This window comes from Telopea speciosissima, chromosome 8, assembly GCF_018873765.1.
Source record: "Telopea speciosissima isolate NSW1024214 ecotype Mountain lineage chromosome 8, Tspe_v1, whole genome shotgun sequence".
NCBI classification, from domain to species: domain Eukaryota; kingdom Viridiplantae; phylum Streptophyta; class Magnoliopsida; order Proteales; family Proteaceae; genus Telopea; species Telopea speciosissima.
The window spans coordinates 9,836,886-9,863,365 of NC_057923.1; the positions used below are offsets into that span (position 1 = coordinate 9,836,886).

Here is a 26,480-nt window from a genome sequence, read left to right on the forward strand (position 1 = left end):
TTCTGCATGGGCAGTAAGGGTTTGATATTATATCTAAATTGGGTTGCTGCTATCTAAAATTTAGGAATACAGCAAGGGAGTGATAAGTATAGATCAAAATCCGAGGAGGTCTGTAGCTCTATAAATGGAATCCCATGTTTACTGATGGCAGCCAATAATATCTCTTTTTTTAATGAGATAAGCCATTGATTAATGTCATTGGATCTCACCATTCATGTTAAATATTTCAGAAACAAAGCTAAGAGTAACTCTTTAACCACAAACAAGGAACCATTGCATTAAGAAATTAGGGGTTCTTACATCCTTTAAACCACAAAAAGATAACAAAGCTGACAATGAACAAAAGTTCGTTCAAGGTTCCCATCTTCCCTATTTCAAATTTTTACTATAATGACCACAACCATAACAACAAACAAAACTATCATGATCTTCCCAAAAATCTGTAGTGTTTCATTAAACATCTCCAGCTTCTTCACTCTACTCTTCAGACTTTTGAAATCTTCTAGACTAACTTCTCCCACATTTCTTGGTGCATTCCTAGCAACACCATTTTCCTCTCGGGCATCCATAGTCAAACCATATTCCCCTGGTGAATCCACGGGCATACACCATGGAAAAACCCCACAAATGTCATCAGGGCATACATAGTAAAGCTTGTTTGGGTTTTTAACTGACTTAGAGATCTTCACAATAGCCCTTTTTTGACATTTGCATTTGATGTTTATATATTTCCCTTGCCTACACCTGCTATCATTCACACTGGAGCTTGACATCATACCTGCATAAATCATGCAACTCAGATGATGTACTAGTTCAACATCACTATGTTGCAATTTGAAAGGAATTTTACATGCTCAAAAATCAATTTCGAATAAAAAAAACCCTAGTTTCATAACTAATAAGGAAAATGCAAACATGATTTTTTAAATCAGAATTCACAAAATGGAATGGAGCTTGCTGGAATGTGAGGGACTGCATGTATTGGTAAAATAGAATGTTCAAGCTTGAAGTTGGGGTGATTCTTAGCTATATGGGTTGAAGTTCAGATGGAATGAATAGCAACAGGGTAGTAGAAGGGAGTGAAGCAGCAATGTAGGTGAAGTTGCAGTCGCCGGAGGTAAGAACAAGGTCACCGGACTGATTACCTATCGATCGGTGATGGAATGAGATCAATTTCAGTCGACGGAGAAGAACTTCCAGTCGCCCCTCTTCTTCTTCAACGCCTATTGTCTCTCCTTTTATCGATTCAGATGGTGAGGATAAAGAGAATATGAAGTGTAATGGTGCTATATAACTAAGGGTAATTTGGTCAGTGAATGCATATTTTTAACGATGTTAATGGACTGGGGCTAAGTGAAGCCCATTTTGGAAATCAGGGGAGGTCTGAGTAGTTGTCAGAAGGGCAGGGGTGGTTCACTGAATTGTCAGCAAGACCAGGGAAGGTCTGAGTAATTTGCTCAAAAAAATTTCCCTTTGTTTTTGTTAAGGGTTGTTAATCTCACAATTTTCCACACCTCAATACCATGTGATGGAGGACATTTAGTTAAGTTCCTGCCCAAATAGGTTTATGGAAGTGCCATGGTATTCTAAGTTATATAGAGTTACAAAATACCATTAGATTTTTTTATTTTATTTTATTTTTGGTGGGGAGGGGGGTGGGGCAAACACAAAATACCATTAGATTACATTATAATGAAACGACTTCATCTTATTCCATGATTCTTAGAATTCAGTTTTTACCGGTTCATGGTGCTTGTTTAGATTGAAATATTACTAGTGAGCTACATAGATAGATGATGTATCTATTCCGACCATTGGATGGAGAGAAAATGGTCGAGATTAGCCATGTATGAAATTTTTTGGTATAAGGGAATTTCATTGAAAAGAAGAGTCAGTACAAGCAGTGACATCTGCGTTACATAACTGCAGAAGCCACAGAGAGGATATAGGCCAACCAGTCGATGACTCATCCGAAAGGGCCTTCCTAGCCAAGGAATCTGCTATAGAATTAGCAGACCTACGAACAAAGGAAAAACAATAGGAAATAAAGGATTTTTGAAGATGTAAAATATCATGAACGATAGCCGCAACCTCAATATCCGGACAAGAGGAGTTGACTTGGTTAATCAAAATAGCACGATCTGATTCCACCAAGATCCTAGGAAAACCTTTCTTCGCCGCTTGCAATAAACCAGATCTAATAGCATAAGCTTAACCCACCAAAATAGAGTCCTAGTGAATGCCCACCGAAAAAGCATCCAAGGGAAGGCCATGGTGATCACGGATGATGGTGCCGATAGAGTCATGTATGAAATTTCAGAGTCTTATTAAATCAAGGAAAAGGCTCTCTGAGTTAGGTGTATATTACACCTCCTCACATTTATTACCATATTAGTTTTTTTTAAGATGAGAAAAATAATGATTAAAAAAATAAATGTGAGAAGGTGTAGAGTATCTTGCTGGCTTAAAGAAACCTTTTTTGTTTTTGAACATGAGAAAAATAATAATTAAAAATATAAATATGAGAGGGTGTTGGGCATCCTGCTTGCTCAGAGAACTCTCTCCCTTCAATCAAATACCCCATTTGTATTAGCATGCATCACGTGTATTCCTAATCATCTGTACCAATACTCTAAACAAAATTGTCCACTCTTCCAACTCTGAGTGAGAACTGACATTTTAGACTAATAAAACCATAAAAATGAAGGGTTTAGATTTGTCTTGTGATTTTCAAAAACGTCACACTCCTCTGTTACATGAATAACTACCTAAATGTTATATAATAACCCTATTTTACTTTAATTCTTTTTAAAAAATTACTTGATGGGGGAGCAGGGTTCTTTGTAGCAAGTCTAATGACAATTTCGAGACTAGCATGATATCTACCGCATGGCGAATTAGATAGATTGAAACTTTGTGAGCAAGTAAACCATAAGGTCCTTTGCTCACATGTAAAGTTTCAAACCACAGAGTTGGCCAAGTAACACAATAAATCTTTGAAAATCCAATGAAAAAGCAAAATTTATTAATAAACTACAGTTTGAAAATACAATATACCAACACATCGGAGGCATATATTGAATTTAAGTAAGAAAATTTACTAGTGGCCATCTAAACCGTTCTCTAGGTAACCATTGGTTGGAATTGTCGTGTTATTGTTTTTATTTTATTCTTTTTAATTTTGTTTTAAGCGAAAAAGAATAATGGCTGGTTGCATGGAGCCTGCACCCAAACACAAGAGCACGCACAATTATCACCCCACTCTTGTGAAATAAAAAAATCGATCCCATCAATGTTGATGCCCTTAAGTGTGCTCTCATTGGTCCCTCCCCCGTGTTGTAGGGGCCATGTGATCAGGCAGCGATCTCTTGGTTTTTTACATCCCCCGGTACAAAGGGATAATTGAACCTCTTTTGAAAATTCAATTTGCTTCATTCAATTTCAACAAAAGTCAAAAGAAGTATAGATTTTTTGACCTTATGGCCCTGAGAATGCCTCCGATCCTACCTCATATACAAAGATTAGGAAAGAAATAGTTGATTAGGAAATGAAATTTGGTAATGGGTGATTAAATGGAGAATTTTTCATCCAAATCCAATTACTCCAAAAGGGGCAAATGGGTTGGCGGATGGGAATGGGCAAGTTGTTTTCTGCTTATGGGCCTGCTTGATGATGAATTATTGAGGCCCGGCCCACGTGAAAAACCCACCTTAAATTCCATTTCATTAGTTTCCGTTTGGTTGCAAGGGAAATTGAATAAAAGGAAAGTGAAAATTTTAAGCCTAATAAAGTAATTTTTGTAATCATTATCCCACATGCATATATTACACCAGTTCCAAATCATTCTATATTTGATTATTATTAGATTTGAAAAGTAAAATAAAAATTACATCTAAAACATATCATTACTAAATATGATAAGAGGGAAAATTTTCTCTGCACTGGGGGGCACAAGATGGCCAAGACATATGGGGTAGGCGAAATGACGGCCCTATCTAGCTGCATGTGTTTGGATGCAGCCTGCACCCCCGTGTGCTCTCGGATAGAGAATATCGACCCATGATAAAATTACAAAACTTTTCTTTTTAGGTCTGAAAATTTTCGCTTCTCTTCCCTTCAATGTTCCTTGCAACTAAAGTAAGCCTTGGTGTGAAAACCTAAAATTACACACGCACGAATCAAAACTGTGATTTTAATCTAGCACACTCGTAAGTTTGCCTGATTCATTCATTGGTTCATTTGAAAGATAAAAAAAGTTCTCCCATTGATGCGTGGTAATTTTTTAAGGAGAAAAGTTTCCTGCATGGAATGTAGTGGCCACGCTCAGACACTTTGGGTGACCGAAATGATCATCGTGCCCCATGAATGGTGGTCATTTTCACCCCTCAATGTATCAGCACACGCTCTCATTGGCTGTCACACGCATAACCCCTATGCTTCCATGCAGAGAACGGTTCCCCATTTTTGAATTAGTGGGTAATGACAATGAAATCTGTATCACATCTGAAGCTAATGGATTTGTCTGTGACAACAACAGCATATCTAACAAATTAAAACCCATCAGATCCCATTTTTCCACTGCTTTGTCCGATTGACTATCCCTTTGGATGTCCAATGGAGTTTGTGGAAGTTGGTTTTGCATAGAAACAAATTCCGAAGAAAAATATTAAAAAAAAAAAACAGATTTTAGGGCCTAATGTGAGGGGTTGTAGTCTATTCCTTGAAAATGTCTCGGCTTGAGGTGAAGAAACTTGACAAGAAAAAGCCAAAAGCCCTCAAAGAAGATTCTTAGCATCTAGAGTTTCATCCTTGATGAAATGTACCAGTTAAGGGTGTCCAAACCAAACTGAAATCATTTATCAAAATCGAACCAAATTGTTGACAATGGAATCACAAAACCATGTAATTAATGATTCGGTTTTTGTTTAAAAATTGAAACCGTTTAAATCAATATTAAAATAAATAATACCCTCTCAAATCTTTGACTTCGCAATAGCCTCATCTTCAAATTGATGAAATTATTTATACTTTTTATAAGAGTTAATCATTTAAAATTCAAAAATATGAGTAGGTTTATATTAAATAATTATTTATATCTTTCTATATGAATTAGATTAATATTAAATAATTGCTTATGTCTTTTTCTATCAGAGCAGGTTTTTTAAGCAAAATTTTCTGCAAAACTACTTAGAAATTGTATTATAAGTTTAATAAACGATTTGGATTTAGTTTCATTACATAGAATCGATTAATAAACGATTCAATTTTGATTTCATTACATGGAAAAATTGTTGGATTTTGATTTCTACCTCCAACACTATGAACCGATGTGACCCATATTGTTTAACCAAAAACTGCACCATTTAACACCCTTAACGTAACACTGCACACATGACTTGAAACAATACGATAAAAGAAAAAGACAAAAAAAAAAAAGAGATACCCTACTACTTACTACAATACAAAGGAACAAGCGAGGGGTTTGAAAATTAAATTTTGGGAAAAAGTTCTCTTAGCTTCGGATAAAATGACTTCACTACCTTCTAATGAACGTACAATATTATTTAGTCGTACACTCGTACCTTATTGGTGTGTTCCTCTATATATATCGCTTGGTTTAAAAGAACCTTCTCCCATTTTGTTTTATATTGATTCCAAGAATGAAGTAGATAAAATGTCAGTAATTTTGTAATTTCTCTCTAAGAATTTCAAACCTAACTCCATGGAATTATATGCTTCCATAAAATTTTTAATAGAGACTTATCGCTGTCAAAAATGACAAACTCAGACAAGCTTCAAACTGCCTAACTCTATTAGCTTTTACGATAAGAACAGCTTACAATTGAAAAGTATCTTGTGGAAGATATTTTAAATTCAATCTACAGATATTTCTTCTCCTCCATGCTCTCACAATTTATGTTTTTTTTCAGCTGTGAACTAAACTTCTTGTTTCTTAGTTCTCTTGATATATATATATATATATATATATATATATATATATTTTAGAATTGTGTTCTGTATTTTGTAGTGATCTATGCAATTAACAAAAATCGGTTTTTCGGTTTGGTTTGGATTGGTTATTTTATCGGGTTGACTTAACAAGCTCTTACCGAACCATTGTCAGACTACCACTAGTTTGGTTTCAGTTTTTTCATAAATATGTTTACAAAATAATGGAAAAAAAAATCATTTTCATTGACTTTTTTTATTTATCGATTTCGGTTGGTCCATTTGATCTGTCCAATTTAGTTCGGTTTCTACTAGTTTATAAAACACCATACTGATAAGGATTCGGTTCGATCCAATTCAGTTCAATCGATTTTTAGTAGTTTTATAAAACATCAAACCAATAAGGATTTGGTTCGGTTTTGGTCCATGATAAACTCGTTGTTTTCAATCAATCCAATCAGTTCAAAATTGACAACCCGTATCTGTTAAATTTGTCACTTGGATAACAAGTGCAATATTTTTCATTCTTAAAAGACAACTATATATCAAATAAGATTGTGTTGTTTTTCAATCTAAGGAAACGAAGACAACTGCTTGCTTCGTTTGTTGATTCATTGTCGGTAGAAGGGAGGTTCCAGGAGGTCAAGGATCAATTCTAAGGTTCTTGAGACCGAATCCAAATCCAAATCCAAATCAACAAGGACCTTTTAGAATTTTTAAATGGTTTTAAAATTAAAGATTCAAGATATTATTTTATTTCATAAAATGTGTGTTTGAGGGTTGCATCTTTTCCTAATAAGCATCTAAATGATCAATAGATGTGACTATTAAAAGACTTGTTTAAATAATAAATAAACAAAACTTGTAGGAAAAGACACTATTTTTAAGCATATCTTGTAGAGACATCATTTGGTGGTGCCTCTTCTTCCTCTTTGTAAAGAGAAGAGGTTTTGCTCATTTCTGTTTTTACGTTTCCCTTCGGTTTTCTCTTTTCGTTGTTTAAATCCAATTGAATGCAACTTTTCGTACTCTTAGTGGCCTAGCAAGTGAAATGCATCACTACTAGATAGCTTCATGTTTAGGGTGTTGGTTTATCTTGGAACCTTGGACGTCTACAACCTTAGGAAGAGTTTCCATTAGCATGACTCAGCCTCACCAATCCCTCAAGCTTCTTCATGGTTTTTCAAATTCGTGATACTATATATGATGCTTGAGATTATCATCATCAATATCAATTTGTCTACAATTAAGATAAATAATATATCCTCTTCTTACATATATTATCATGTATATTTTGAGATGAATTTTTCATTAATTCTTAAGACTATAGGTTACTTGAGTGACTACTTTTTTGGTTAATATAACGACCAACCGTTAAGGATAAATCGACACAAAACTGTTTCTCTTACTTCTATAGCCCGGAAGGTTATGTTTTCTCATGGGAGCAAGTGGATCTCTGAACGTGACTGTAGTTAATGGAATGTAGAAAAGTTCGTAAATCCCCCCCCCCCCCCCCCCCCCCCCCCCCCCCCCCCCCCCCCCCCCCCCCCCCACCCCCCCCCCCCCCCCCCCCCCCCCCCCCCCCCCCCCCCCCCCCCCCCCCCCCCCCCCCCCCCCCCCCCCCCCCCCCCCCCCCCCCCCCCCCCCCCCCCCCCCCCCCCCCCCCCCCCCCCCCCCCCAACAACCCCCCCCCCCCCCCCCCCCCCCCCCCCCCCCCCCCCCCCCCCCCCCCCAACAACACCCCCCCCCCCCCCCCCCCCCCCCCCCCCCCCCCCCCCCCCCCCCCCCCCCCCCCCCCCCCCCCCCCCCCCCCCCCCCCCCCCCCCCCCCCCCCCCCCCCCCCCCCCCCCCCCCCCCCCCCCCCCCCCCCCCCCCCCCCCCCCCCCCCCCCCCCCCCCCCCCCCCCCCCCCCCCCCCCCCCCCCCCCCCCCCCCCCCCCCCCCCCCCCCCCCCCCCCCCCCCCCCCCCCCCCCCCCCCCCCCCCCCCCCCCCCCCCCCCCATTTCTCATGGGAGCAAGTGGATCTCTGAACGTGACTGTAGTTAATGGAATGTAGAAAAGTTCGTAAATGAGATTTTTGGATTTTTGACAGCCATGTATCGTTTACAAGTCGATCGATGTGACCCATATTCTCATCCATTCTTCTATGGAACAAGAAATGACTGGAAACAGGAAAGAAGGGAACAGTCAATGATGGTGTGCTACAAAGCCTTACATGGGTGAAGGAAGAAACAGAGGATTAGAGTGACTGACCTGCATCAATCAATTACCCTTTTTTGGAAAGCCATGACTTCAGGTTTATGTCATATCTTTGTCTCTATATCATAAAACTAGGGCTCCATCACGGTCAGGTTGGGCGGGATTTTTTTAAATCTCAAATCAACCCTAGTCCCCATAGCTAGATCCAGGCCTGGCCTGATCCTGAATCAGGATCAAAAAAATCCAATCTTGATCCGTCCTCAGGATCGGGCTAGACTGATCCTATTTGACCTTTATTATAGAGTGGGGGAAGGGATAGATGCATGAGTTGGACTGGTCATTAGAAAATTATCAATTTTATATAAAATAATATTATAATAAAATATATTTATATCACTTAATATATCCATATATAGTATATCATTTAACAAAATGTGTGTGATGTTTAAAGTTTATATTCCATATATTATATATAGTAAATCAATATATATTTCATAGTATAACATAAAATAGGGTCGAGCTGGGCTAGGCCGGGCTTAGTCCGAAGCCTCAACCCTAACCCAGCCCGTCCCTGACTCAGGATAAAAAATTCTCAACCCTATCTCAGCCCAAACCCTATTTGGGCTCAGGATAGGTTCGGGTCAACAGGTCCAAACTTGCCTCCTTAAACAAAACATAGAGACACATCAAAATTATATACCTCTTGGTATGGGTAGTGTCTCTTGGAAAAAAAGAAAGAAGATGCAAAGGTTGACATCAAATGGATCTCTCCGGTTTGAGCTTAAATTAGATGGGACTTGATTGTGGTTCAAGCAATGTAATATTATTACTTGATTTTTCTCTTCAAGTGGGCCATTTGTTAGGCCACATGACCTAAGTTATTTCAATGATAATTGTGTGATGCAATGGTTTATCCATTGTTTCGAATATCATTTTTATATTGAATCATGACCATTGATAATATGTTCAATAGGATATTAATCCCATGAGATCCGACAAGACTTAATAAGTTTTGATTTTGATAATTCAAATCAAGAGACCTAATTAATTATTTGCTTCATATTTTAGCTCTTCATTCCATGTGACATTTTAGTTCTTAAATGCCTAACGATCCGATAAAAGTTCTAATTTTATGGATATTTGTATGTATGTATGCATGTATGCATGTTGATTTATTGGTTATTCACCGTGTATAGTATGAGACATGCAATTAATAATGCTTGATTATTATGCTACAAGATGCTAAAGAAGTGTGGATAATTTATATTTCTCAATTATATGCATTCTCAATGTATGTGTCATCATATAATTGACATATGGAAAATTGATTTCAGTGAAACCCAAAATTGTTGGTGGTATTGTAAAGAATGCACATTATTGCATGTTGTATCACTGATCAAGAGAGTGAATTTAAGTGCATACTTGGAAGGTTTTGAGTCAATTATCGAAATTCATTTTTGATCATGTGAAAACAAGTTTTTTAACTCAAAGGAATTTGTAGATGTTGGTGATCATATATTCATATTATGTGAATCTATTAATTAAGCAGCTGATTTAAGATTCATCATGGAAGTAGAGCTTATGGTTTTAAGAAAAGGGTTAAGGATCTAAAACGATGGATATATTGTTAGAACCTAAATCGATACCTCGATATAACGGTAAAGAGTAAAAATCATTAAAGAAAATAAGACACATATATATGTCTTAAATTTAAATCTGGTGAGGCTAATGAGATAGCGTTATCAACTCTAAGTAGTCAGGAAAATAATCTGACTATGATTTGTAAACCTTTATATCACGAAGATTATATCTTTTAAAGAGATGAACTCTAAAGGCCTGTACCATAAGTCATGTGATGAACACCCAACCTATGTGAAGAGGTAAATTCTTGAAATAAGTTCAAAGGTAAAAACGAAATCACTGGATGACTAGACCAATACTACTAATTTTGAGAAAATATTAAACTATAATGAAAGGAGGATGAGTATAAACTCTTAATTAATCATATATTCTACAAATAGGGGGTGTTAATTGTGATGCACACTATAGGAGGTGAGGTTGCCTGATGATGAGAATTTTATAGGCAAACTTTCAAGACATCTATGAAACTGAGATGTGAACAAAGCCAGTAAAAAATCTCTAAATCATTAAAAGGAAATTTCACGAGGGTCGATTGGTAAGATATGGCTGGTAGACTAGTTGGTTACACAAATGAGAAAAGGTTAAAGAAGGCTGACTTCACCTGTATTTTGTAGCTTAGTCTGTCAAATCCAGTGTAGGTTCAAATCCAAAGGATATCTGCAACGATGTCATACTATATCTAATACACTCAATTGAGTTTGTCGATTGTTTTTAAATATTTTGAATATATGGGAGATTATTTAAAATTTTAAATGGTTTTAAAATTAAAAATGAAAAATATTATCTTATTTTATAAAATGTGTGTCAGAGGATTGAGTCTTTACCTAATAGACACCTAAATGACCAATAGGTATGACTACCTATGGTGGTGTTTCTTCTTTTCCTATAACTTGATGAGGTTTTGTCCATTTCTCAAACAATTGGAGACAATCTCTTTTTTGTTTTTTCCCTCAGCTTTCTCTCTTCATTATTTATATCCAATTGAATGCAATTCTCTGTGTCCTTAGTGACCTAATAAGTGAAATGTAACACTACTAGACAGCCTCATGTTTTGGGATATTATTTTGTCTTGGAGATTGGTTCGCAAAGACCCGATTTACACTATAGAGAGCATTTATAGTCTTAAGGAGAGTGTCCATTAGCACGAATTAATTCCACTAATTCTTCAAATTTCCTCATGGTTTTTCAGATTCGTAACGCTTTATATGATGTTTGAGATTTTCGTCAACAATATCGTTTTATCTACAATTAAAATAAATAATCAATCCATTTATTACATATGTTATCATGTATGATTTTAAATGAATTTTCCAACAAATTCTATCCCCTCATTTCATATTTTGCATTTTTAGTATCAACCAATACATTATACAGTACCGATACTTAGCAGTTCATGGATCCTCTTTTACTCAACCAGTACAACATTCTTTTTGTATTTTAATTTTCTTATTGTGTTGCTGCAACTTTTTAAAATTTCTTGATAACATTATCTTTCTAGTTTTCAGGTTTTTACTATCATAGGTGTAGGAGGATTTCGGTGGTTGAATGGGCCAACCATTCATGTCTTTTCCTTCTTGATTGGGACTAACGTATATATGCTTGAATCATGGCTTTATGTCATGCAATAGTACTATATACTGACCTGATTGATTGTCAGTATACTCAATAGCCATTTTTGAAAATGAAAATTTTGGAGTGTTAGGTATGAGGTTTAGAAAAAAGCTAAACAACTAATTACACAAATTCTATTACATCATTCTTCTTAATGGAAATGATTCCTCAGGCCAGAATGACTAGTTGAAAACAATGTTTTTAGCATTATATGATGATGATGATAAAGAAGTAGTTAAACTATTCCTATTGTAATTAATTTGGTACTTCCCAAACTGTCTTCTATTGTTGATTTTCTTACTAAAATTTAACAATTTTGTTATTGGTGAATCCTAATCTCAATTTAATCCAAGAAATATTGTTGATTCTTCCTCAATATTGATGGTTTCGCTCACTAGAGAGTGGACCAAGGGGTTGGGGAGGCGAGAGTCTCCGAGCTGGATTTTTATGAGTCATTTATATTGGGAGGCAATTTTGTACTTTCGAGGGTTAGGATTTCTCTATATTGTATTGCACGAGACACTATATATAGGGACATAGAGTGTTATTTCATAAGGAGGTATGTGTGAGAATAGTGGAAGCTCTGGTTATCACTTGATGGTGGATGTATTCTATTTTAAGTGAACCAAATAAATCTGTGTTCTCTGGGTATGTTATTTATTTTTTTTTTTGTTTTTTGTTTTGTTAATCGTTATTCTACTGTGTTGTTAATTCATAACAAGTTCAGCATAGAATATAACCTATAATTTCATTTCACATTAATTCTACAATAAATCATTTCATCTTTTCCCTACCACGTAAGAGCTGAGTCATACATGAAGTAGTGCTTTTCTATGTCACTATCTTTTCTTTTCCAAAAATTCTTTGACTAATATATTCTTCCTCCTTTTGTTGTTTTATCAATCTAATGGGATTTTCTTACTAACACCTTTTAAAGTAAAAAAATAAAAACCACTATTATACTAACTTAACCAGTTTTAACCAATTATCTGCAATTTTTCAAAAGTTAGGACAAACCCACTTCTTTTTTTTTATGAAACAAAAACCCTTATTAAATGGTCTATCATTCTCAGGTTTATTTGGTCTGGGTTCAGGATTGACAACTTTACTGAAAATGATACATAACAACCATGGAACAAAAACTCGACCGAAACCTGTCGAAACCACTGAGTTAACTCGATTTTTCAGGTTTTCGAGACGAGTTGAAGGAGAATTTTATGAGATTCCTAGATTCGACTGGGTTTCGATGGTTTCGACCAGTTTCGACCATATTTCGGTGGTTTCGACACATCTGCCCATCGAAACTAGGGAAAACTTGATTTGAAACTTGGACAAACAAGTATTTATGCCAAAAACTACCAAAAATCAGGACAGACACATAATTATGTCTAATATCATTTAAATAAATATTTTTGTATTTGTATTTCATTTACTTAAGATAATATTCATAAATAAGCAAATAGCCCCCTTTCTTTTTTTTTTTTTGGTAACAATACCCCCTTATTTGAATCCAATAAAAGTAGTTAAAAAATCAAATTTCAAAAGAAAAAAAAGTCAACCTTCAGTTCGAGAACAAAAATTGAATTTTCGATCGTAAGTGCAATTTTCAATTTTCTAATGTTGGGTTTTTTCTCAAATCTAAAAATTTCATAAATCTTAATATGGCAAAACATTGTTAAAAATAAAAAATGCGGTAAAATATTCATTGGTTTTTATGCTCAAAAAATTATTTTCATTCAGTGCGATTTTTATAACATTCGTACACACCAAATTAAGTTTGACCGATACATAAGTCCTTCAATATAAATCAAATGTAAGCAATCTTGGACTTATTGGAAAACTATCAAAACAAAGCTTTCTAACAAATCCAAGATTGCTTAAATCTCATTTATATTGAAGAAGTTATGTTCTGGTCAAACCTTATTTGATACCATGTCCAAAAATAATATACAGTATCAAACTTTGATCAAAATCATAAGTAATATTTTTAGTGTTCTCTATGTGAAACTAATACATGGATTGAGTTTAAAATGTAAAAAATAGGAGCACAACAGGAATCAAGGCAAAAAAACAACTTTTGGGCCTCCAAAACCAAGATTCGAGTTAGCCTGGAGAAAGTCCCAAGTTTCAACCTAGATATGGTCGAAACCAAGACGAACTCATTTTCTGACTGATTGAAACTTAGTCGAAACCCGAGTTTTAGAACCTTGATAACAACTGCAGCACAATGGATGCTCAGATGAATTACATTATGGGCAAAATGGATATGCATCAATAAATTCCGGATCCGGATCCTCTTCAATGAGGAGATCGCCCAATGAGTGCTCAATGAGGCATCCAACTGGGCTGCCTGGCACACATCCGGGCATGTGCCCAAGCAGCCCAGCCATTGGATGTTCATTGGGCGATGCCCTTATTGGAGAGGATCTTGATCCATAGGTTCTGGGGCTTCAAAAGCTTAAACAAAGAGAGACACTACAATACAATAAATCGTATCCTTTTTGTTAGGATTTAGGAGGATAAGAAAGAAAGTGAGATTATCTCTAATGGCAAAAGATTTGATAAACAACCATTTGTTTTGTGATGCATAATTAATAACCTATACCTACTAGATGATAATTACTATAGAATTTTGTAAATATAATTGTTAGTTGTTGTCTTATTGAGTATTATTTATGTTGAGGATGGTAACCTTGCTATGTGTCTTTTGTCTCATATATTTGTTATCTTAGATATTTTGTATATTTGAATATGTCCATCTTCCCTCTTAGTTGCACTTCCAATCACTACAATGCTCCAATTAATCAATCAATTTAAAATTGACCACCTTTTGTCCATTAAATCAATCCTAATTGAGATATTTGTGCACTTATATCTATTTTTTTTATTGGTTGGGGGGGGGGGGGGGAGGGGGGAGGAATGCTAAGAGTAGAGAGTTATTATTTGTAGACAGCCCATCTTATCACCTTCGAGAGAAGATGTGTTCATGACAATCTGGGACAAAGGGGAGGACCTACCTTGTAAAAATTTAGGTTGTGTTTGGTATGCATTCCAAGTCGATCAATTTCGCATTCCTGGGTGATAAAAATAGTTGTTTTTATCATCTAAGAATGCGAAATCAACCTGGAATGCATTCCAAATGCAATCTTAAAATTATCAAAATACCCTTAGAAGTGAAATGGTGCGAAAATGAATTGATTCAAACATACTTTATGCAATTTTTTTTATTATATGGACTCCGCACTTGAAAAGAATTTTTCAACCAATTTTTTTGTCAAATCAGTACCCAACAAAATCCATACCAATGGATAGTACTTGGAAAAACCTTCATAATGACGTTTGGTTCAAGAAAATCGGACTTACGGATTAAAATTAAATTTATAAAAACAAATTAAGTAAAAATTATATAAATAGTCAGTCGTCCCCCACCCCCCTCCTCATTCGAAATACGTACACCTCATCAGGTCCCAGAGAACCTTTGAAAAATCTTATCTAGCTTCTGTTAGGAGATAGATACCAAATTCCCAAAAATTCCCCAAAAGAATTAGGGGAAAATTTCTATACGCCAAACACAACCTTAGAACCCATAGGAATTCTTAAAAATGTCCTAGAAATCTCAGAAATCCCCGGCCAAAAAATAAAAAACTGGAATGTCCATATGGTGCAAAAATTCTGTATTTGCCCTACAAAATCCTTGCAACTTGGAGTCTACATGTTATGAGCTCAAGAAAATTCTCTTGAACTGATCTATTCTTCATGTTACTTTTAATCTATTTAATTTGATATTTTAAGTAATGTTCAAGGTATTTTTAAGGTTTTTTTCATGTATTAATATTCTGCATCATAGGGTCATTTTTCTAGATTTTTAAGTTTCATATTTATATTTATTTTCTTTCATTTTCCTACAATTGAAAGGAAAACTAAAGGAAAGTAAAAAATTTCAAACTTAAAAAATAAATTTTTATAATCATTACCCAACATAATTGTATAAACGATCATGACTGTTGCAGCTTAAATCAAGTCATCAATGGAAGGAGTTTCCATCCCTCTGATGCAGGAGGTGTTGTGTATCTGTCACTTTCTTCTATCTTGATGTCTAGGAATCTATTGATCCATAATTGTCCCTTATAACATATCCATACAACAATGTAATGATCAATAGACGATCTTTACTATTTCAGATTGATTTTGTTGTTTTTAGGAATTTTTTTTTTTTTTTTCCCATCAGAATTGTGTAGGTTTAGTGATGATGACCATTTCAAAATCATTAATAGAAATGCTCCATTAATGCCCTTCACCAAAAGAAATCTGAAATCCTGGTCCCCCACCCCTTCCCCCAACTGTGATTATGTTCGGATATATATACAGCTTTGCCAATTGATATAAATGAGTGGATGCATGTGAATGTAGCAAACCGATTAATTTACCAAAAATTTCTTTTAGTTAAGAGTTTTTTTTATTATGAGCAAAGTCGTATATTTTGAGAGAGCATCAATGATGGACAATGGCATGTAAATTCTTTAAAGAAATTCACTTTTGCTTCTATCTGGAATTTTATTAGAACAAAATTCGTAAAAGTCCCTTAGCACAAGATTGTCCGATTCAGTTAAAATATTTCTAGGCATAGTTTTACTATTTGGAGTGCTTTTACTTAATTTCTTCCTACACAGGAGTTTCTTCTCAAGAGAATTCTTTCTATACTTGTCTTCGTTGGAATTCTCAAAAAAATTTCAAACACCTATTCTTTTCCTATCATTTTTTAAGATTTATTTGAAAAATGATCCTTAGCAAGTTTTGGTCGCATTAAAGAACTATCTTTCCTTCCCAAATAAAATGGAGGAAAATTTAAAAAAGAAAATCGAGATAAAAAATATGTTTATTCTAATTCATTCTGTGAGCGTAGACAGCAGACACAATGATAAATAGGGATCTTGCAATCAGTTGGAGCTTCTCTCTTAGTTCTCCCACAACCCCGACTTTTTGATGTTCCATCTTTTGTTGATGTTCCCCCAATCTTGGCTTTATCCTTTTTCATTCATTGTTTTTCCCACCCTTAGTTTTTTATGTATCCGCATTTTAGGAGAACAGTTCTCTTTAAGGGAATGTACTGCCTACGCCCAAACACTAGGGGTGTCAATTTTGGACTGGAACCGGTAACCGGACTAGAACTATCCCGCTAGGAACTGGAATCGATCCACCCAATAACTTATTGATCCAGATATGATCTTATTGATAGGTTATTGGTCCGGATCTGGTCTAGTCCCAGGAACCGTTAGAATTAGGAGAAATGACCAGGATTGGATTATCATCTAATAAAATCTGACGAATGATGTCATACAAAAGAAAAACAATTTCAGAAGTTGTGTTTTTGGTATTATCTTCACTCATACCTAACAACTGCAATGTATAGATTATTATTTCCATAAAAATCATTATTCTCGAACCACCAAATTGGTGATGACAGATGGCGAATTATTATAATAGTTTGTTATTTCTAAACTCTCTCTCTCTTTCTCTGCATAAATAAAATCTAAATATGAGGAATTATATATGAAAATTGTAGACATCAAAATTAGTTCAAGTCTAATATATATGTTCACATAAGATGATAATATATACATTGACACATTGGAACGTCTATCGTTTTTCTAGAGCAACTCCTATTGTCCTTATTTTGGACTCTATATTATAATAATGTTTGGACCCGCTTTGGAACTGGAACTGGACCACCCATTACTTAATGGTCTTGGATCTCAGATTGGGAACCGGTGAGCTTATTGGTCCGGATATGGTCTGACATCTTAGAACTGAAATCGCTAGAGAACCGGACCGATAGCTCAGAACTAGACCAATTGACACCCCCTACCAAACACAAAGGGGGTGAATTGACCGCCCTACCCCCCCCCCCCCCGCCCCCCCCTCCAATGACTTTGGACTCCAAAAAATAAAACTGATCAAGAATTAAATAAATTAATCAAAACTAGACCAATTTACACCCTTACTACTTAACTAGCATTACTCATGGGGAGTCGGCATCCATTATGTGGAAGTTTCCTCAATTTTTATCCTCTTCTCTTATAGCACGGTGCTGTAACACATCGTGCGATGGCTGCAAAGGCTATGTGCATCATGTGGGGCCCGTTGTGCCACATGGCCTCTATAGCACTGCACGATGAATTACAATACCATGCTGTAATAGGAGAGGATAACGATTCGAAGTTTCCTACGCATAGAGAGTAGGAATATCATTAGCAAAGGACCACTTACAAGTTGCAATTGTATAAGATGCTCATAGAGAGGGCGCCTTGGAAGTAGCAGAAGCTGATGAGGTTTCTTCCTTCTAACGTTATATTTTAGATTTCATTAATAAACATATGGAAGAAGAGGACAGGAGAGTGGAGTCTAGCGGCCCAATAACTTTACATTTCTTTATTTGTTCGTTCCCACCCTTAAGGCCCTAACATAGCAAATATCTGATGATTTGGGTCTCCACTAACAGTGTATAACTTTCCATAAATGGAAAAGATCCAATTGCATGCCACCGTTCAGACAATATGGACAGGGACAGCCATTCATGGAAACTTAAAAAGTGTTGCTCCTAGCTACAACTTGCTAACTAAAAAGAAAAGTGGCTAGAAATAAGATTTGGTAGGGATTATTTAAGGGAAATTTTTGTTGTAAATTGTAATCTTATTTGTTTTCTTTTTAATTTAACTTTTTTTTTTTTCAATGAGATTAAATTCTTATGAAAATTTTTTTATTCAACTTAAAAAAGGTTTGGGAATAGGAAAATGGGTAATCAAAAGAAAGACTACAAGCTACTTGTTCGTTCTTTTTCGGAGATTGTCTTCACAATTACCTTTTGCGAGGCGAATTTGGCTGCAAATTGCCTGGCTTCACTTGGAGCTTCTAGTCAAGGAAACTCTTTCTAGCAGGGGACATCCTCCCTCTTGTATTCTTCTTCCTTTGTATGCTGATAGCTGTGGAACATTGTTCCTATAATAATAAAGTGTTTTTCACCGAAAAAAGAGCAATCAAAAGAATGAGACCGCAATTGAATTGATTTCAATGTCATCTTATCATCTTTTTAAAATTAGGTGGTTGAGACTTAGTATTTTTCAAATTTTGAGGTTCCTACCACAATATTTGTTGTGGATCAATGATGGCCTTCGAAATAGAATCTTTTCGGTAAGAGTATGATTGACTTGATTTCAATGTCATCAGACCTTTTAAAATTAGGTGGTTTAGACCGAGGATTTTTCAATTTCCATGTAGTTGAGAGCTTGGTTGAGGTACACTAGCTTAAGGAAGGTTTCTATAAGAAATTTATTTTTATTATTTATTATTTAATAGAATTTTTATGAATGTTCTTCAATTTTTTAAATATATATAGATAGATAAATATTTTATGTATATATATATAATTATAATTATATATAACCGTGATAAAATAAATAGAAAAAGGCAACATATCACGGTGTCATGCTCTCTCTCACATTCTACCTTCCAATTAATGGGTGTCATAAGAAAAATCTCTGTTATAAAAAATAATAATAAGTTTTTGAATAACATATAAAGTTTAGGGGGAAAATGATGTCATACAACATACACACTCTTGCAGTCTCTCTCCTCTTGACACTTTATCCCTTGTTTACAAACTATATTACCATCCTCTCTTGCACTCCCATTAGTTGGACATGAAGATTCCATTACAGGCTACCAGCACGGTGAGTTGCTTCTCAGAGTTTAGTTATCATATTCAGAATATTGTCGAATGGTAACACAATTATTCTTGCTAAGGATTACAAAATTTATATTTAATTTTTGTTCTAATTTAGCATCACTTCACTTCTAACCAATGGGGCAAGAATCCATTATGGAGATTAAACTTAATTATAAATCAATCGTTAGTTAAAGATCTGTTCAGAGACTTGGTGGGTTGTAAGGGGAGAGAGGGTAGAATATGATCCTTTCTTTCATCCCAAGAAAAATAGTAAATAAGTTTTCTTGAGATTGGAGAGAGAGAGAGAGAGTTGAAATAAGGAGGAATGTAGATGAGCTGAAGGATAAGGAGGAATGTAGATGAGTTGAAAGGATGTCAAAGTAAGGCTTTATTTGACGAGGGATGATTCTCTGGTCTCCGGTCTCCGGTCTCCTCTCTCTCTCTCTCTCATTCATGATGATGAAATCCCATTCCCACAATCCCACCCCACACGGTCGGTCGCTCTCTCTCTCTCTCTCCCTCCCTTCCTCCTTCCTCCTTCCCTTGTGGTTGTGGCTGTCTGGGGACCGTGACTCACCCATGGAATTATAGAGAACTACCAGACCTGGATCCTATCCAGCCATGACGGGAGCGGTCCAACCCCATCAAAGGACAGTAAAAATAGGGGGACTCACTTGTAAAATGATCACCTCACCCTTGTTTTTATTATCGTTTAACGCGGTTAGATAGAATCCTTTTTTGAACTATTCCCTATTCCCCAAACAAGTGCAGCTCAAGTTCTACGAATCATTTTTGTACTGCCTGAACCATAAACCATCGAACCATGAGTGGAACGTGAGTCCCAACTCTTGGATTCCATATATGCGGCTCAGACCCAACGAGAATAGTACCTGAGCCGCACTCTTTTGGAGGCTGGCTCAGTAGCCTCCAAACTCCAAGCTACCCCTTGGCATATTGGAGTGGACCGGAAGTGGATATGGCCCACCCGCTTCCCTCCAAACTCCAAGCCGGCAAGCCCTTCCACTTTCCCTTGAGCTTCTTCAGGTATATATATTCTATAACTTCATATTTCATAGCCATTGCCAGCTTTCATCCTGCCAGAATATACCTCCACCGCCCCTTACTCCACTCCTTCCTCCTCTTTCCCTTTTTAATACATCTAACCACTAGTCATCTATCTTCCTCACTTCACCATTAGTCTCTCGCTCTCTCTCTCTCAATTGCTTGAAAGAAAGAAGAAGAAGATGAAGATGGGGATAGTGCCATGTTCCTTGGCATGTCGCACAGACAGCATCGAATCCCAATCAAACTCAAACCACCATCTCGACTCGGAGTCAAGCTCTCTCTCATCTCAACCCAGTCTACCTTCTGTTCCTTCCCTCACCTCACAAGCCACACTACAACAACAACAACAACTGCAGCACCAAGCCACTACTTCTACTCCTCCAACAAGCTACCACTGCATCTCAACATTCAAAGGCCACTCCTCCCACGTCTTTTCCCTCTCCCTCGCCGGCAAATTCCTCTACACCGGCTCCTCCGACCGTGAAATTCGTGCCTGGCACCGCCACCCACCTCTTATTCCCAATTCCAACTCCTCTTCATCCTCTTCCTCCTCCTCCTCCTCCTCCTCCTCCACCTCCACGATTTCTACCTCGAACAATCAAAACATCGTCGCCATCGTCAAGGGCGCCATCAAGTCCCTCGTCGTCTCCGGAGACAAACTTTTCAGCGCTCACCAAGATCATAAGATCCGCGTCTGGAGTATCGATAACAACATCGACGACGACAATAACTCCCACCGCAGCAAGTACAAGCGATTAGCTACTCTACCCACGCTCACCGACCGTGTCCTTCGGTTCCTCCCATCCAAGAACCACATCCAGGTCCGCCGCCACAAGAAATGCACATGGGTCCATCACGTCGACACCATCTCCGCCCTAGCCCTCTCTCCTGACGCCTCCCTTCTCTACTCTGTCTCCTGGGATCGAACCATCAAAATCTGGCGAACTTCCGATTTCAAATGCCTGGAATCCATTAGTAACGCCCACGACGATGCCATCAATGCCTTAGCCCTATCCAACGACGGTCACATGTACACGGGCTCCGCCGATACCAAGATTAAGGTCTGGAGAAAGCTCCCTGGTGACAAGAAGCATTCTCTTGTATCCACTCTTGAGAGACACAAATCCGCCGTTAATGCTTTGGCTCTTACAACTGATGGGTCTGTGCTATACTCCGGCGCCTGCGATAGATCGATCGTGGTTTGGGAGAAGGACAGCAGCGCCGCCGCCACCGGAGGAGAAGGTGGGCACATGGTCGTAGTTGGGGCGCTAAGGGGACACACAAAGGCCATTCTCTGTCTGGCAGTGGTTTCCGATTTGCTGTGCAGTGGATCGGCCGACAAGACTGTCAGGGTTTGGAGGAGAGGAATTGAGAAGAGTTACAGCTGTTTGGCGGTTTTGGAAGGACACAGAGGACCCGTAAAGTGTCTCACTGCGGCCATTGATGGTTATGATTCCTTGAACAAAAGCTCTTCTTATCTGCTTTACAGTGGCAGTTTGGATTGTGACATCAGGGTTTGGCAGATTATGGTTCCTTTTCAGTGAAGGGTCCGTTTGTTTGGTCTCAACTTTCAAGTTGCAGGTTTTTAATTTCCATTACTCTTCATTTTTTTAATTTTTAATTTTTAATTTTTTTTTCCCTCCGGATTTCGGATTGCTGACATTAATTGTAAATATGAGTGAGTGAGGAAAGTATATTATAGGTTGTTTTCTTTGTTGTAACCTAAGTATGTAACTAGTGATTTTTTCATTAATTAGTTTGTTTAAATTTAAGAAGCTTGATTTAATCAGATCATCTTATTGCTTTGATTTGTCTTTTGGAGAAGAAAAGAAACATGTCCATGACTGCTTCTGATTGTAAGTAAAAGAAAGGGAAAGGAAGTGAAATTGAATTTAAAAATAAAATAAAATATAATAATTTATATATTATATAAACTATTTAAATTTAATAAATAAAATTTTCTAATGTATTTTTTATTTATTTTTTAAATCCAAAGGAATTGGATGTAAATTTAAGTGAAATTTAATAACCACTTAGAGAATGAATTCCAATAATGAGAATAACTGGATCACCCTTCCACTTGGCAAACTTAAGTATGCCCAGTCTTCATATTTTTTTGGATATGTGTCTTTGGAGAGAAATTTTTTCTTTATTTTATTTGTGAAAATAGTCAAAGAATGGATTTTTTTTATTGTTCTTCATGCCACTGAAGATGGGTTGTAGTTTGCAGGTCATTAGAAAGCACTACAGAGTTTAATAGTTTTGCTGAAAAAAAAGTGGTATGGGGGCTTAAAGGAAAAGGTGTCCTCCTTGTCGACATCTTTTATAACATCAGCCCGGGATATATGGCAGCATTCAAAAGAAACACTGTTTGTGGTTTTTTTTTTTTCTCTTTAGATAAAATGAATTTGTAAATGGACCAGGATCTTCTGCTGCTGTATCGGCGGGGTGGCAATGCACATTTGACGGCACAGCAGAGGCCATGTGTTGTATGCTTGCCTTTATCCCTTATTTGACAATAAGTATCAATAAATAGAAAGTTCATTACTTACTCGGGGAGGGATCTACACACCGTTTGCTTATGAAATTTCTCATGTTAAGTCAATGAGTGGACAGGAAGGAGTGCCTCACGATTTGTATATAAGGGGTCCACATGGTCAGGATTTCAGGGAGATGTAAGAGTATAAGATTTTAGCTCACTTATTCTTAGAATGTCCAGTCTCCAAAGTTCTACGGGCAAAATTTCTAGCGTGTTTCGGAATTGCATGGCAATCTCCTAGAGATATTGGTGATATGTTTGCATGGTGGAAATGAAAAAAATATGAGTATATCTCTAAAAGGTTTGTGGCTAGCTGGCTTTGTCTTACTGCCATATAATCTATGGATGGAGAGAAATTTTCATCAATGTGAGGGGATAAAGAGACCTATATCGCAGTGAAGGAAATAGAGCTGCTGATTGGCTTACGAACTATGCGTGCACGACTGACACTAACTCTAGATTCGGAACTGATTTTGCTTTGCCTGAAGACCTCAATCGTATCATTTGGGAGGATTCCCTTGGAATCCCAATTGTAAGGCTTTGATTCTTGGAGGGTATTGTATGGGAGTGAGATTTTCTGATGAGTGTGTGTGCACCTTGCTTTGTAATGGGTTGGGGTAAGGCAGGAATGTCCCCCCCTTGTAAGTGTTATTCATTTTTTTGATTTTAATAATAGCTTAGGGGCCAGCCCGGGTCCAGAGAATATTCGGGTTAAAAAAAAAAAAAAAAAAACCTATATCGCAGCTTTTCAAAGTAATATTGCGGGATCTTGCTGAGGTGAGTCCCAATATGAAAGGTTATGTATCTTCAATTTCAAAGCTTGCATGCTCTAAAAGATTGAGACTTCTAATTCGACCATGCCTTGTTCAAAATATTCAACAAGTTTTCTAGTGCAAATATGATTTGGAAAGGATAAAACTTAATATTCATGGATGTTCTTTGGGAAATTCAAAAAGAGCTAGGAGGTATTGTGTTTGCTTTTAAAATTTTCTTGGGGATGAAATCCAACTTTGAAGCTGAAATGGCAGCTCTTATTTATGGTTTGCAAACAGCTAGGGAGCAGTCTCTGTATTCGTTTCCTTCCTCTATTGAATGGAAATTTTCTCATTGCTTTAGGGAAGTCAACCCAATTGTGGATTTTTTGGCCAATAAATTGGCGAAACAAGGAGTCTCAGCTTTAAAAGCTCACTTATTCACTCACTTTGGCATACATCTTTTGTGACATAAGCTCTTAAAATGTCAACTCCTCCTAATTGCCGTCTATTTTCAAACAGGGAAATTGGTTACGCGGTAGGATTAGAGATAAGACCATATGAAACTCATTTTTTCTTTTAAGTCTGCAACCAACCTTAAGACTTAAAAACTCGTTTGAATTAGAAGAATGCCAAACGAACCAAACTTTTTGGTGAGGAATAGAATTCTTCTGGACGTTCTAGAACACTGCGTGTTATTATGGTTAATATTCTCAAGTTCACAAGATTATTTAATGATGGCGTGGGTTTCTCACATCGCAACAGGTATGGTATGTATGGAAAACGATTTCATTTGGTAGAGGTGCCCACATCATGGTATTAAGTATTGGTATCGTATCAGTAAATTGGTCGATACATATCAGAATCGACGGAGAATGATACGATACAGATTGGTGGTGCCGGTATCTAGTGAAGGTAAAATGATTCAAAAATCAATTTTTAATCCAAATTTGAGCACAAAATGGTCCAATCTAGCCCGATATGATCCATCTATATTGGTATTGCTATTGGCCGAGACCAATACCAATACTGAAACTATGATTTAAATCCTTAACCTACATGGTGTCTGAGGAGAAAGAGTGCCAATGCGAGGCCAGAGGCTCATTATGTGAGAGAACATTGGAAGGAATCCACGAGGCTCCCGTCACTACGGGGTCTGGGGAGGGTCATAATGTACACAGTCTTACCCCTGCCTTCACAGAGAGGCTGTTTCCAAACTTGAACCCATGACCGCTTGGTCACAATGGAGCAACTTTACTATTGCACCAGGACCCACAAGAGTGAAAAAGAAAATTTTCCAATTCATGGATTAATCTGAAAATTTTCTGTGTCAATCATATAATCATTAACCTTGCTTGAATTGAAACAATTGCATGTCAAAAAGATACTCATGGAACTAGGGTTTCACACACAGATTTCTCAGAAAATAACTCAGTCAATTCAAAAGCTTGAAAATTAGGTTAGCTGTTGCATCAATAAGTTGCATAAATATGGCTTCTCAGTTTTAAAAACACCAAAAAAAAAAAAAAAAAAAGAAGGTAGCATAAGTCTTACCTTGACGTTAGTTGGACTTTAACCTCCTATTATGCTACAACTTATTCTGACATTTACTATTATAATATAGGAAAATTGTTATTATCATACATTATTAATTAGATAATAATAAAGATTACGTAACTTCATAAGTTGAATGTCAGCAAAATAAAGATTAAGGCAGCGTTTGATTTGCATTCTAAGTTAATTTTCGTTCTCGGGTGATAAAAATAGTTGTTTTTTTTACCCAATAATGCAAAATCGACTTGGAATGCATTCATACCAAACACAACCTAAGTTTCCCTTTACCTACGGTGAGAAGAAAATCTCTTACTCCACACGATCCGATCATCTAGTTGGACTCAGAAATGGTATTTGGTACTGCCCGTCAGATTAAGAAAGAGGAGTTAATAATGACATTCACTATTCCAAGAGTTCAATCATAACGTCAATTAACTTTCAATGAAGAGAATATTCTATCTTGACCCAAGTAGCAGAAAACTTTTTTGCAAAATATCGGACTGCTTTGTCCCTCAGAATATCGATTCGGATTTTTTTGCACCATTTTGCCCTCTCCTATACGACACCACCAATACAATATCGATCAAGTGATAGTATCGGCCACCGCGGATCCAATCTGATACCTAAAACTATGAGCACAACACAATCAATATGGACTGGGCTTACAAGACGTGGATATCTTCCTCTCCCAACCCCTCCCCCCTCCCCCCTCCCCCCTCCCCCCTCTCAAAATTTGAATTATTATCTTAGGAACCTTAAAGAGGTTTGAACCATACAAGTGGTTTGAATAATACAAGTTCAAAGGAGGATAGAATAAAGGATTGAGAGACAGGAGGGGTATCCGACTTTAGGCCGACTAAATCCCCCCCTGGACTCGTACATGACCCCCGCACCACGCACGAACCGGGAACTTCTGGGCCCTAGTGAACCTCAGGAGGGTGGCCCCAAGAAATTATTCAGCGGCGAAGGTTTGATCACGAGACCTCGCTTCCTGAGGGGGAGTCTCATGTCCCCTCCAAGCCAACTGCGCTAACCCCTTAGGGTTAACTTGTATTATTTATACTATGGAGATTGCAGAGATCATTGAGACGGGACTTTGAGAGACAAGTTTCCCATATTAATGCTCTACTCAAACTTTTAACTTAAAACTTCTATTTATTATATAGAGATCGGATTACCTAAGATCATAACTGTAATATTTTGGTTTCTGATGTTAAATAGTCAAAAGAATGTAGTCATCCCTTTTATAAGCAAAAACTTTGAAAGAAATATGAAGAAGGGAAAAGGAATCGTGTAGATTGCTTCGCAAGCCCGCTTACAAAATTACAGACCCCACATTCTCTCTATTCCATTAAAACCCTTTAGTTCGAACCTGCGACGCCTATTGGTGCAAAACTGCACACAGGCATTCAAAGAAACCCTCTCCCTATGAAGAATCCACCTCTATG

At 37.1% G+C, this 26,480-nt stretch overlaps 1 protein-coding gene across 1 annotated transcript; it reads left to right on the plus strand.

The window, feature by feature from the left end:
- Window positions 1-20,372: 20,372 nt before the first annotated feature.
- LOC122672014 (protein JINGUBANG-like) lies at window positions 20,373-21,779 on the plus strand. Its single transcript, XM_043869523.1, has one exon. It carries the CDS (start codon window positions 20,373-20,375, stop codon window positions 21,729-21,731), a length of 1,359 nt encoding a protein of 452 aa, XP_043725458.1. The 3' UTR covers window positions 21,732-21,779.
- The last annotated feature ends 4,701 nt before the right edge of the window (window positions 21,780-26,480 follow it).